This window comes from Salvelinus fontinalis, chromosome 6, assembly GCF_029448725.1.
Source record: "Salvelinus fontinalis isolate EN_2023a chromosome 6, ASM2944872v1, whole genome shotgun sequence".
In the NCBI taxonomy this organism is placed as follows: Eukaryota; Metazoa; Chordata; class Actinopteri; order Salmoniformes; family Salmonidae; genus Salvelinus; species Salvelinus fontinalis.
Genome location: NC_074670.1, coordinates 45339070 through 45352020, shown reverse-complemented (window position 1 = coordinate 45352020; position 12951 = coordinate 45339070). Strand labels below are relative to the sequence as shown.

Sequence of the window (12951 nt, the reverse complement as noted above, 5' to 3'; positions counted from 1 at the left end):
TCAATAACCCAGGATCGCAGAGACATTATAAGATACTCAATAACCCAGGATGGCAGAGACATTATAAGATACTCAATAACCCAGGATGGCAGAGACATTATAAGATACTCAATAACCCAGGATGGCAGAGACATTATAAGATACTCAATAACCCAGGATGGCAGAGACATTATAAGATACTCAATAACCCAGGATCGCAGAGACATTAAAAGATACTCAATAACCCAGGATGGCAGAGACATTAAAAGATACTCAATAACCCAGGATGGCAGAGACATTATAAGATACTCAATAACCCAGGATGGCAGAGACATTAAAATAAACTCAATAACCCAGAATGGCAGAGACATTATAAGATACTCAATAACCCAGGATGGCAGAGACATTAAAAGATACTCAATAACCCAGAATGGCAGAGACATTAAAAGATACTCAATAACCCAGGATGGCAGAGACGTTAAAATATACTCAATAACCCAGGATGGCAGAGACATTAAAAGATACTCAATAACCCAGGATGGCAGAGACATTATAAGATACTCAATAACTCAGGATGGCAGAGACATTAAAAGATACTCAATAACCCAGGATGGCAGAGACATTAAAAGATACTCAATAACCCAGGATGGCAGAGACATTAAAATGTGCTCAATAACAAAAAGATAAACAGCCACCACTCTCCCACAGAAAGATGTCACGATGATTTTACTCGAGGCTGTTCAAAGCACCTTTGAAGAAGGCGACAAACATTCTAGCTCAAGAGGCTCTCCATCTTTAAGACAAGACTCTTGACTGTTGCGTCCCAACAGGAAGTAACTGTGTATTTAGGTTCATCTTCAGACTGCGATGAAAGACCCCCCCATGGTGGGGGTTTATCCCAACCCAAGCTGTCTTCTCTCTTTCCCTCGGTGTGGGGGAGATAGAGGGCATGATGGATAGGAACTTAGAAGCTAGACGATTTTTTTGTCTTACTGTCAGCCTGATGTTGGAAGAGTAGGACCCAGAGCTTTCCACACACAAACACACACACACACACACACACACACACACACACACACACACACACACACACACACACACACACACACACACACACACACACACACACACACACACACACACACACACACACACACACACTGAGCCATGTGGTCAGAAAGAACTCAGGTTGTACAGTGTGCATGAGGTGTAGGGGAGATGAGTGTGTAACACCCTTTCAGTCTATAGTGAGACTCTGCGCTATAAGGGATGATCAAATGTGGCCTTCACGGTAGGAATGAGTGAGTGAATGAGACAGAAGAGAGGGGGGAAAGAGAGGCTGTGGTGTCGGAAACCTCAGCTGTACAACGATCGCCGCAGCCCACTAACAGAAAACTCATGACCAGACTGGCATATCTCTCTCTCGTTCTCTCTCTCCCTCTCTCTCCCTCTTGTCTCTGTTCGGCTTTTGCTTTCTCTACCTTCTCTCTCTCTCTCTCTCCCTCTTGTCTCTGTTCGGCTTTTGCTTTCTCTACCTTTTCCCTCTCTCTCTCTCTCTCCCTCTTGTCTCTGTTCGGCTTTTGCTTTCTCTACCTTTTCTCTCTCTCTCTCTCTCTCTCTCTCTCTCTCTCTCTCTCTCTCTCTCTCTCTCCCTTTGATTTCCCCTCGCCCACCAACTCTCTCTATCCCTCTCTCGCATCCCTCTCTCCCATCCATTTGCTTTGTGAGGGAACTCAAACAGAGTTGCTGGTCTCCATATGAGTTATCTGCCGACAGACTCTCTGTGTTCTGTTCTGCTTGAGAGGAAATTATCATAGTTACTGTCTGTTGGGCTCAACAAAACAGAGCCTCCAAACACAACCTCCTCTGTGGGTTTAAAGAGATGCATTATTATAGAGTGAGTCACACAGATATTGGTTTACAAAGAAAGAAAGGGACATATACAGCAAATAGGTACAGACTGGTTCACATATCCTAAATCCTAGATATGGATTTCCTGGAGAGTGAATGGATAGATTATAGAAAAGTCCTAGCCCCGACTAAACATTATTATTTAAAGTTGGTGCTATTTGATGACTATTTAGTGTACTCTACAGCTCTGTCTAACTGGGTATGAAGAGATATGAGTACCGGTAGTATACAGATCAATCCTTCCACATTTTAACATTATAGACACCCATGTGGCGAATGGACTGTCACACACACCTGTTGAACATTTACCTTAGCCACATGGTGCTCCACCATTCCTCCGACAGGTGACTCACCCTCCTCTGTGTTTCTCCCCCCTCCTCCCCCCTCCTCCCCCAGGGCCCTCCTTCCCACAACTCATACGCAGGTCTGCACAGTAATCAGATCCTCACCGTTAAGGTTTGTCCCTCGTGCCCCTCCGTAGCCTTGTTCTCCCAGCAGGCCTCCGCTGACCTGCCTGTCTCTCTCCGCTGGACTACAGTTGCTGGGTCACCTTTGACCTCTCAACCCTGACCTCTTACCTGGAAGCTTACTCTGTCAGTCTCTCACTTCTCAGCACCTCACTCTGTCTCTCCTTGGAGAATGGAGGGGAACTTCAGCCTGAAATCGGTCTCTGACTTATTTAATCACTGATTTCTTGATTTTTCTTTCTTCCTGTTTCCTTTCCCTCTATCTCTCTTTCTCTATCCACCGCTCTGTCACTTTCTCTTTCAATCTTCTGCTCTGCACCCTCTCTGTGCTTCCCTCCATCCCTACTCTTCCTTTTTTCTCTCTACCTCCTCCTCTGTTCTCCTGGTTCAGATGGTCTTTCCCCGCTATGACCACGGCTTTATGTCTGGTGACCAGTCCAACTTTCAGAGACGCTTGATGAAGGTACACCTCCACTAAGGCATGTGTGCACCTCTAACCACCTTTAACCCGTTCACTGCTGGTTGACATCTCTTATTCACTGCCTGATATTATATCCCTCACCCTTTTCTTCATTATATCGCTCTCTCTGTTGTCATCTCTCTGCTGCTTTCTCTCAGTTCATTTATCTCCTCATGCACATGTGCTGTGTTCTGTTTAATGTGTGTGTGTGTGTGTGTGTGTGTGTGTGTGTGTGTGTGTGTGTGTGTGTGTGTGTGTGTGTGTGCGTGTGCGTGTGCGTGTGCGTGTGCGTGTGCGTGTGCGTGTGCGTGTGTGTGTGTGTGCGTGTGGTGTTTCCATGGTGCCTATTTCGTAACATGACAAAACCAATAGAAAACATATCAGAAAACTACAGGGCCACATGTTAGAGCGGGTTTAGGATTGTGTGCTTTTCATTATATTGGGAATAGAACAGCTTTGTTGGTGGAGTCCTCTGCCTTCCAGAACTATGTTAATCGTCTACGCAGGGAAACCGGCCGAGAGTCTGGTGGATGAAGACCTTGATAGAATCAGTCGAAATGAAAAGGCCCTTCCCTCACACATCTCACCACAACACACAGGCCCAGACCAGCACATACATTATGTCGGTGATTGAGAATGCTGGGAATATCCATGTGAATACCATGAGATGACTCTGGTTTAATGGAATGGATTTAGTTATACAAGAACCAAGCAGGAAAACATTAACATGAACAGGGTTTACTTTAACCGTTAGATTAGATTACTTCACCACAGTGTGAAAATACTGGTGTGGAAATGTATGTTTTTATTTGAATTTTATTTTACAGTTATTTAACTAGGCAAGTCACTAAGGAGATGCCTAAGTGGGATGTAGCGCTAAGTGGGTTAAGGGAAATTCTGAACTGGCGCGGAAGGACGTTTTTGCCTTGTAAATTGTAATTCCATTGGTAAAATACCCTTTCATGTGATGTGGTTCCATTTGGCTAGAGCAATTAAATGAAACACTTCATTTCACAGTTCAGTTGATGTTGTGTTTAATACTTAGTTAACGTATCTCGTGCCTGGGAGAGTTTACATGTGTATGTTTGGGTGTGTTTGTGTGTGTCATATGGTAAATAATGTATTTACCATTCTGGAGAGAAAAACAAAACATTTGTGTGTGTGTGTGTGTGTGTGTGTGTGTGTGTGTGTGTGTGTGTGTGTGTGTGTGTGTGTGTGTGTGTGTGTGTGTGTGTGTGTGTGTGTGTGTGTGTGTGTGTGTGTGTGTGTGTGTGTGTGTGTGTGTGTGTGTGTGTTTGTCACCATATTTTCTAATTTCTTCTATCAGGATGTCCCTCTCTTATCCCTTTGTTGTTGTCTTGCAGGGTGACCAAGGGTCCCCGGGCCCCAGAGGTCCTCCTGGGAACACAGGCAAGGACGGGCCCCGCGGCCCCGCTGGAGAACAGGTATCAGCATTACCTTACACACACATATAAGCACACACATACAGGTAAAGGTAGAATATACAAATGTAACCCATATGCATGCACACACACCACGTACACACACACACACACATAACTTCCCATTGTCTCCGTCACTTTCTCCTCCCTTTATCCTCTCGATCTCTCTGTCTTACTCTATTTACCAATACTGCGTCCTCTCTTAGTTCCATGCAGCTGATGATGGATAACTAGGTTGCCGCCACTAAGTTTCTGGTCACTCCAACACCTGTCATCAATAGCTCTGTTGACCACAATAGTGTTGACCTGGTCGTGTTGAACACATGGGCGTGACAGTGAGAGACAGTGAGAGACAGTGAGAGGATAGTGAGGGGAAAGGGTGTAATAAGAGTGCAGTGAACCCACATCGACAGAGCCTACTGTGGCTGCCAGCGAGCTGCGGCTTACTTAAAACAGCCCAAAATAAACGCTTTGCTCCTGGCCTCATCTGGTTTCTGTAACAGAAGGCCACAAAGTGATCCAGCTAGCCCTAGTCTCCCACCAGTCGGCCCTACCCCAGCTCTATCACTCTGTGCCCCTGTAACAGATATGGCACTCTCTCTGGGTTCATCCACAGTTTTACTGCCTCACCAAACAATAGATCTTTAGCCTTGGGCCACCACTGTTTCTCTAGATTAACTTTAAACCAGCCTGGGGTTATTTCATCTGGAGCCACTGTCTCAAACTGTGGTTGGAGATCAGTGGGACGAGGAGCCGGGGTAGGGGTTTAGGTTATTTGTGTTTATCCAAGATCACAAACGAATGCACTGTTACCCATATTGGCAGTTGGCATGGTGTCAAAGCTGGACTGTGATGAAAAATGTCGGTTAGACAGGGCAAGAGGAGGGCTGGCTACAAAACAAATATGGAGCAGAGTGCAGGGACGGACCAAAAAAACAGACTTGAGTCATAAACGGGGGTGTAAACAAATTGCTTGTCCTTTTATTGAACATAGTCCCGTTGCAGAGCAGAAAACAACTAAACAAAGCAACGTGGAGGCTGCTAGCCCCTGTCCATGTTGTAGACAGATGTATGAGAGAGAAAAGCAGAGAATGAAGAGTGGATCTGTTGTTCTGTTCTTTCTCCCTAGTGAATGACCTCAACCCCTCCTCATTACTGAGACAGGGAGAGAGAGAGAAAGAGAGAGAGGGAGGGAGAGGGGGAGAGAGTGGGAGAAAGAGTGGGGGGGGGCAGAGAGAAAGCACAGAGGCGGTTCTGTGGCATCAGATAATAAGTGAAGGAGGGTAAAGGAGAGGGGGCAGAGGACTTGAGAAAAGATTGCCCGGTGGCATCGAAAGGTAAGAGACAGGAGTGGAAAGAAGAGAAGAGTTATGGGTGAGAGGGGAACAAGAAGACGATACGGTCCAAAGGTGAAGGGTGAGGGGAGATTGTGTGGGGCGGTGTGCGCACATGCCTGCACCCGTACGTTTAGAGTGGAGAAGGAAGCCAGATGGAATACATCCCTGTTCTCAAGTAGGCAATGGAGAAAATGGGAAATATGAGGAGAGAGTCAGCGTAACTTCCCATTCATAATAATATTTGTTAATGGAGAGCAGTAAGTGCTTGAGTGTGTAGATAAACAGACAGCGTGCTTAAGAGACAAAGAGCTGTCTGTCTGTATGAGGGGCTACTTACACAGAACAACTCTCCAGGCCTGTGCCTCTCCATGGATGATTTCAACACACATGGTTCTACACCAAGCATACAAATCATCCACCTGACACACAAGCACACACATGTTTGTTTTACTATCCTTGTGGGGACCAAACAATTGATTCCCATTCAAAATCATATTTTCCCTAACCCCTAACCCTAAACCTAACCCTTAACCTAACGCTAACCTTAACCATAACCACAAATCCCTAACCCTTAAAACCTACAAAGGGAAGCACAACCGTGAGCTGCCCAGTGACACGAGCCTGCCAGACAAGCTACATTACTTCATGCTCGCTTTGAGGCAAGCAACACGAATGAGAGCATCAGCTCTGAATGATCACGACCTTAGAGATCACGCTCTCCCTAGCCGATGTGAGTAAAACCTTTAAACAGGTCAACATTCACAAGGCCGCAGGGCCAGACGGATTACCAGGACGTGTACTCCGAGCATGCGCTGACCAACTGGCAAGTGTCTTCACTGACATTTTCAACCTGTACCTGACTGAGTCTCTAATACCAACATGTTTCACGCAGACCACCCTAGTCCCTGTACCCAAGAACACTAAGTTAACCTGCCTAAATGACTACCGACCCCTAGCACTTTATGTGCTTTAAAAAGGCTGGTCATGGCTCACATCAACACCATTATCCCAGAAACCCTAGACCCACTCCAATTTGCATACCGCCCCAACAGATCCACAGATGGTGCAATCGCCACTGCACTCCACACTGCCATTTCCCACCTACACAAAAGGAACACCTACGTGAGAATGCTATTCATTGACAACAGCTCAGTGTTCAACACCGTAGTGCCCTCAAAGCTCATCACTAAGCTAAGGACCCTGGGACTAAACACCTCCCTCTGCCACCTCCCTCTCGTGGGTGCATACTCAGTCCCCTCCTATACTCCCTGTTCATTCATGACTGCATGGCAAGGCACGACTCCAACACTATCATTAAGTTTGCCGACAACACAACAGTGGTAGGCCTGATCACCGACAACAATGAGACAGCCTATAGGGAGGAGGTCAGAAATCTGGTCATGTGGTGCCAGGACAACAACCTCTCCCTCAACGTGATCAAGACAAAGGAGATGATTGTGGACTATAGGAAAAGGAGGGCCGAGCACGCCCCATTCACATCGACAGGGCTTTAGTGGAACGGGTTGAGAGTTTCAAGTTCCTTGGTGTCCAGATCACCAACAAACTATCATGATCCAAACACACCAAAACTGTAGTGAAGAGGGCACGACAAAGCAGGAGACTGCTATTTTTCAGTCAGGAGACTGAAAATATTTGGCATGGGTCCTCAGATCCTCAAAACGTTCTACAGCTGCACCATCGAGAGCATCCTGACTGGTTGCATCACTGCCTGGTATGGGAACTGCTCGGCTTCCGACCGCAAGGCACTACAGAGGGTAGTGCGTATGGCCCATTACATCACTGGGGCCAAGCTTCCTGCCATCCAGGACCTTTATACCAGGCGGTGTCAGAGGAAGGCCCTAAGAATTGTCAAAGACTCCAGCCACCCTAGTCATAGACTGTTCTCTCTGCTACCGAACGGCAAGCGGTACCGGAGTGCCAAGTCTAGTTCCAGAAGGCTTCTAAACAGCTTCTACCCCAAAGCCATAAGACTCTTGAACAGCCAATCAAATAGCTACCCAGACTATTTGCATTGTCCCCCTTCCCCCTCTTTTACACTGGTGCTACTCTCTGTTTATTATCTATGCACAGACACTTTAACTCTACATGTACATATTACCTCAATTACCTCGACTAACCTGTGCTCCCGCACATTGTCTCTGTACTGGTACCCCATGTAAATAGCCTCGCTACTGTTATTTTACTGCTGCTCTTTAATTATTTTTTCTTTTTCTTTTTAACTTATCTATTTTTTCATTTAACACTTATTTTTCTTAAAACTGCATTGTTGGTGAAGGGCTTGTAAGTAAGCATTTCACTGTAAGGTCTACTACACCCGTTGTATTCGGCGCATGTGACAAATAAGATTTGATTTGATTCGATTTGAAACCCTAACCCCTAACCCCAAAATGTAACCCTTAAACCTAATTCTAACCCTAAACCTAACCCCTAAGCTTAAAATAGCCTTTTTCCTTGTGGGGATGGGCAAAATGTCCTTGTTCTATTATCCCCGTGAGGACTTCTGGTCCAAACAAGGAGAGTAAAACCACACACACACACACACAGTCAAAAGTTGCATTTGGTGGATTCATTCTAATCACCATTGGATTCCAGCCAAGAAGTTTGAAAAGGAAGATGCTCTGTGTTTGTTTGTGTATGGTACCTGATTGTGTAGATGAGGTCATAGAATGTCTTCTTATAGAAAAAGGAATGAGGGGTTATGTATTCCCAAAACCATGTACATGTCTTTACACATGTGGTTCATTGTGAGCAGAGGTACATGTCCTCCAGCATAGAAAGACTGAGCCAAAAACAGCTGGACATACAAAACATGTCTCACACATGTGGTTCATTGTGAGCAGAGGTACATGTCCTCCAGCATAGGAAGATTGAGCCAAAAACAGCTGGACATGCGTGACATGATAGCAGGCACATAACCATGACTCTATGTAGGATGATAAAACACTGACCTCCTGTGGCTACTCCTCAGAATGCACAACGTCTAATGGAGACCTGGATGTGTGATTTTTTTCTGCTTGGTTCTCCACAGGGTTTCCCTGGTCACGATGGTGTGGAGGTGAGTCTGTTATCCAAATGTTTATGTGATGTGTTATTTCTTTTTGGGCACTAGCACTTGCAGGCGAGTTTAGAGATTATGCGCCAACTACATCTCTTTGTCATTCACAGGGACAAGCAGGTGTACCTGGAAAGACGGTAAGTCATGTCTCTATGTCCCTACACATACCACAAAATACACTATAAATGTACACTCGATATGCATGGAGTTCACAGTATATCTGCCCGGATGCTTATGCATACAATAGGGTACAGGTTTGTGTTGTGTGATTACCTTTGTTGACCCCTTGTGCGCTCTCAGGGTGAAGATGGCGAGCCAGGATACCCAGGGCCACAGGGACCCCCAGGGTCAAAGGTGAAGATGATCTTAACGCTAATTAAGGAGTTAGCCATTGCTAACACTATTAGCTGCTTATTACATGACCACGCTCAGAGTTTCTCCTACGCCTAAACCTCCTTCTCTTCTTCTTTTCATCTCTATACATTTACATTACATTTTAGTCATTTAGCAGACGCTCTTATCCAGAGCGACTTACAGTAGAGTGCATACATTTTTATTACATTTTACATACTGAGACAAGGATATCCCTACCGGCCAAACCCTCCCTAACCCGGACGACGCTATGCCAATTGTGCGTCGCCCCACGGACCTCCCGGTTGCGGCCGGCTGCGACAGAGCCTGGGCGCGAACCCAGCCCAGCCTGGGCGCGAACCCAGAGACTCTGGTGGCGCAGCTAGCACTGCGATGCAGTGCCCTAGACCACTGCGCCACCCGGGAGGACAGTCTATGTCAGACTGTGTTTTATTCCCCCACTCTCTCTCTCTCTCCCTGCCTCTCGTATCTATCCCTTTCATTCCCCTTTCTTCACTTGTTTCTGTCTGGAGTTTATCGCTCTTAACAGGTCTTGGGTGGCATAGATTGAGACATCAAACACATTGCTTTCGCTTTCATTTGTACCCTCATTGCTCTCTCTCTCGTTCTCTCTACATCTCTCCCTCTCCTCCGAGTTAGGCCTCTAGCCAGTGCTAAACGCTCTCCTCTGTTGCAGTGATGTCATGGGCTTTTTAAAGACTCCAGAGACGACAGATGCCAGGCACTCGGCACTGACTGCCTCTCTATCAGCTTCGGTCTGTGTGTGTTTGTGTGCGAGTGTGTGTCTGTGTGTGTGTGCGTGCGTGCTGTCTGGGAGTGAGTTGAAGTGAGCTGCTGTTTGTGGTTACTGACGTTTTTATTGGGGACGAACTGCTCCGCTCAAACTGCTATGGCCAGGAATAGAAGAGGGCCTGCTGGCCTGGCCTTTCTACAGTCTGTAACACAGGCCTGTTCTATGGTGTTAATCCCTCTCGGTTCCTCTGGTGTTGTTTTTCACCACTTCCTCCTTCCAGCTATACCACCATAGATGGAACTGACCGACTATAGCAGGCCTACACTTTTTTATGATTTTGTGCTGAACACATTATTGTGAAGTGGCTTAGCTACGCCTAAGCTTTGTGTTTTTTTCTGTTTAACAGGGGGAGGCTGGTTTGCTGGGAGAGAAGGGTGAGAGGGGCATGGACGGACTCCCAGGGTTTAAGGTGAGGCATATCCTGTCACCTCCACATAAATAAATACATGAGAGGTTGTTTCTCCTGTATGGACACAGCCAATTCAAAGGCTTTTGTTCAACTGTTTGTGTTTGTGTGTATTTTGTAGGGAGACAAAGGAGATATCGGAGAGCAAGGCACCCAGGGAGACTTGGTATGTGTACACAGCCTAATCACCACCAAAGATCATGTTCACAGTTGTCTGAGGCTACCTTTTTATGTACTTTTTTGTGTGATTATTTGATGCTCATGAGCTACTCAATCTCTCTCTCTATATATATATCTTTCTCAATATATCTCTTTCTCGCTATCTTTTTCTCAATATCTTTATTTCTTTCTCAATATCTATCTCTCTGTCTCTTTATCAATATTTCTCTCTGTCTCTTTATCAATATTTCTCTCTATCTTTTTCTCAATATCTTTATCTCTTTCTCAATATTTATCTCTCTATCTCTTTCTCAATATCTCTCTGTCTCTGTATCTCTTTATCAATATCTATCTCTATCTTTTTCTCAATATATTTACCTCTTTCTCAATATCTTTCTCTCGCTATCTCTTTCTCAATATCTCTATCTCTATATCTCTCTCTCTTTCTCTGTATCTCTTTCTCAATACCTCTGTGTCTTTCTCAATCTCTATCTCTCTTTCTCTTTCTCAATATCTCTCTCTGTCTCTCTCTTTCTCTTTCCCTCGATGACTCTCTCTCTCTCTTTCTCTCTCTCCTTTCTTCCCCTCTCCTCTTAGGGTTATCCTGGTGAAAAGGGGGTTCCTGGCTCCACTGAGGTCATTGACTTCAATGGGAAGCTACTAGAAGCCTTCCAGGTGAGACCACCCAGTCAGAGACTTAGATAATGTGTTTGAAGGCCCATAGAGTATCATAGAGTTATCCCGACAGACTTAACATGCTGCTCTTCCTTCCTGACAGGCCATCCAGACCATCAGTGTTGGGGTAAACCACTGTCACATCACGGCTTTGTCGATGTGGTCTGTGTAGTCAGTGTGTTCTCACACACACTAATGCATAGACATAGGCGCATGCACTCATACACGTGAGCATACACACGGGTGCCTGTGTACACATGTAGCTTCTAAGACCAGAGTGGAACAATCCCTGAGTGTTTCGTGTAAGGAGGACACTCGATCCCACAGCCCTGACATCAGACATATTAGATATCACTACTCCATCACCCACAACCACCAACTAACCAGAGACATAAAACCAAAGTGTCCTGCAACCAGCCACTGTCCCCTCATACATATATATACACAGGATGCAACACCAAGCTACCGTAAATACCTCACAGCTGGAACACAACCTCTGATATTACATAGTGACATTCTCAATCATGCAGAGTCAAAACACCATTCATTTCACTTTTCAAATGTATTTGTTCCATGCTGTGTTACTGTTGCCTCACATGATATGCGGCTTGACGTTAACCCTGCTATGTGGTGGTGTGATCTGTGATGCTGCTTGGGTTGAAAGAACTAGAATGATATAATATCCGATTTGCACTTTTCTTGCTCACTCCAGTCGGGACGCGTAGTAAAGAGAGAGGGAGATGTCTTTTAACTCATTTCACAGTCAAGGCACAAACATCTGCTCTTCGTGCTGTGCCCCATGCTACATGCTAATAAGAGATCCCTATCTCTTCACTGGCGTGTGCTTCGGATTCATCGACACTATCTACAGGGGTCCCCAGGTTTAGAGTAGGCCCATGCGCATGCTATGCTTTAGACATGACTGAGTTACACATGAGCTGGTCACAACATAGACCTGAGATCTTATCGGTGTTCTGAAGCCTATCTATATCAGTTTACATACTGGTGAACTATTGAACAAACCCAAATCCGTTTTGAATCATTTCACTTGCTTCATGATGTGCCATATTGATTCCATCCACGTTTGGGTGATGAAATTGGCGCTTCAGAATTCATTCATTTGTTTATCACAGCGTTCAAATGATCCGCGTGGGTGGCCATCGTTTCAGGAGATGGAGTAACTTGGAACAATAGTTGTTTGTAAACCCTTTCCCGTTGCCATAGTTTTGCCAGAGCACAAAACAAAAACCTGGAAGAGAGGGCATGGAGAAATCAACATGTATAATACATCTCTGGGAATTAATCTGATTTCCATCTTTTAATGCTTCAAGAGGTCACACACACAACCTCTGCTTTGTGGCGAAGCACCACAGGAGGCACAATGGCTCCATGTCCCTCACATACAGCATACAGAAATAGAACCATGTATTAGCTCCAAGGCCTAGGGTCAGCCTTCTCAGCCCTAACCCAGGAACCGTCCATGCTGCAGTGAGAAAATGTCAGTCTGAGTCCAGGCTTTCCATTCTGCTGCCCTGAGAGGTTGACTCCATCCTGCCCCATTAACTATGTGGTTAGAAGAGGTTAGGATGCTATGGATGCTATGGTAATAGCTCTGGCTAGGTCAATAGGGCTGTATCAGGCTCTTTTAGGTTTACTGCTGGTGGGTGCTGGAGGTCTTTGCTGTGGTGTGTGTGTGTGTGTGTGTGTGTGTGTGTGTGTGTGTGTGTGTGTGTGTGTGTGTGTGTGTGTGTGTGTGTGTGTGTGTGTGCGTGCGTGCGTGCGTGCGTGCGTGCGTGCGTGCGTGCGTGCGTGCGTGCGTGCGTGCCATCCCCAGCTCCTTGCTGGACTTGATCCACTTTCCTATTGTTTGCTCA

At 45.8% G+C, this 12951-nt stretch overlaps 1 protein-coding gene across 1 annotated transcript in view; it reads left to right on the top strand.

Annotated features, from left to right (window-relative positions):
• Positions 1-12951, top strand: part of LOC129857898 (collagen alpha-1(XXIII) chain-like) — a 211474-nt gene that overhangs the window by 184274 nt on the left and 14249 nt on the right. The window contains exons 10-18 of the mRNA XM_055926579.1: positions 2749-2820; positions 4182-4262; positions 8646-8672; positions 8783-8809; positions 8973-9026; positions 10184-10246; positions 10365-10409; positions 11000-11077; positions 11181-11204. Coding sequence (XP_055782554.1) covers positions 2749-2820; positions 4182-4262; positions 8646-8672; positions 8783-8809; positions 8973-9026; positions 10184-10246; positions 10365-10409; positions 11000-11077; positions 11181-11204 — 471 coding nt within the window. The remainder of the gene's footprint in view (positions 1-2748; positions 2821-4181; positions 4263-8645; positions 8673-8782; positions 8810-8972; positions 9027-10183; positions 10247-10364; positions 10410-10999; positions 11078-11180; positions 11205-12951) is intronic.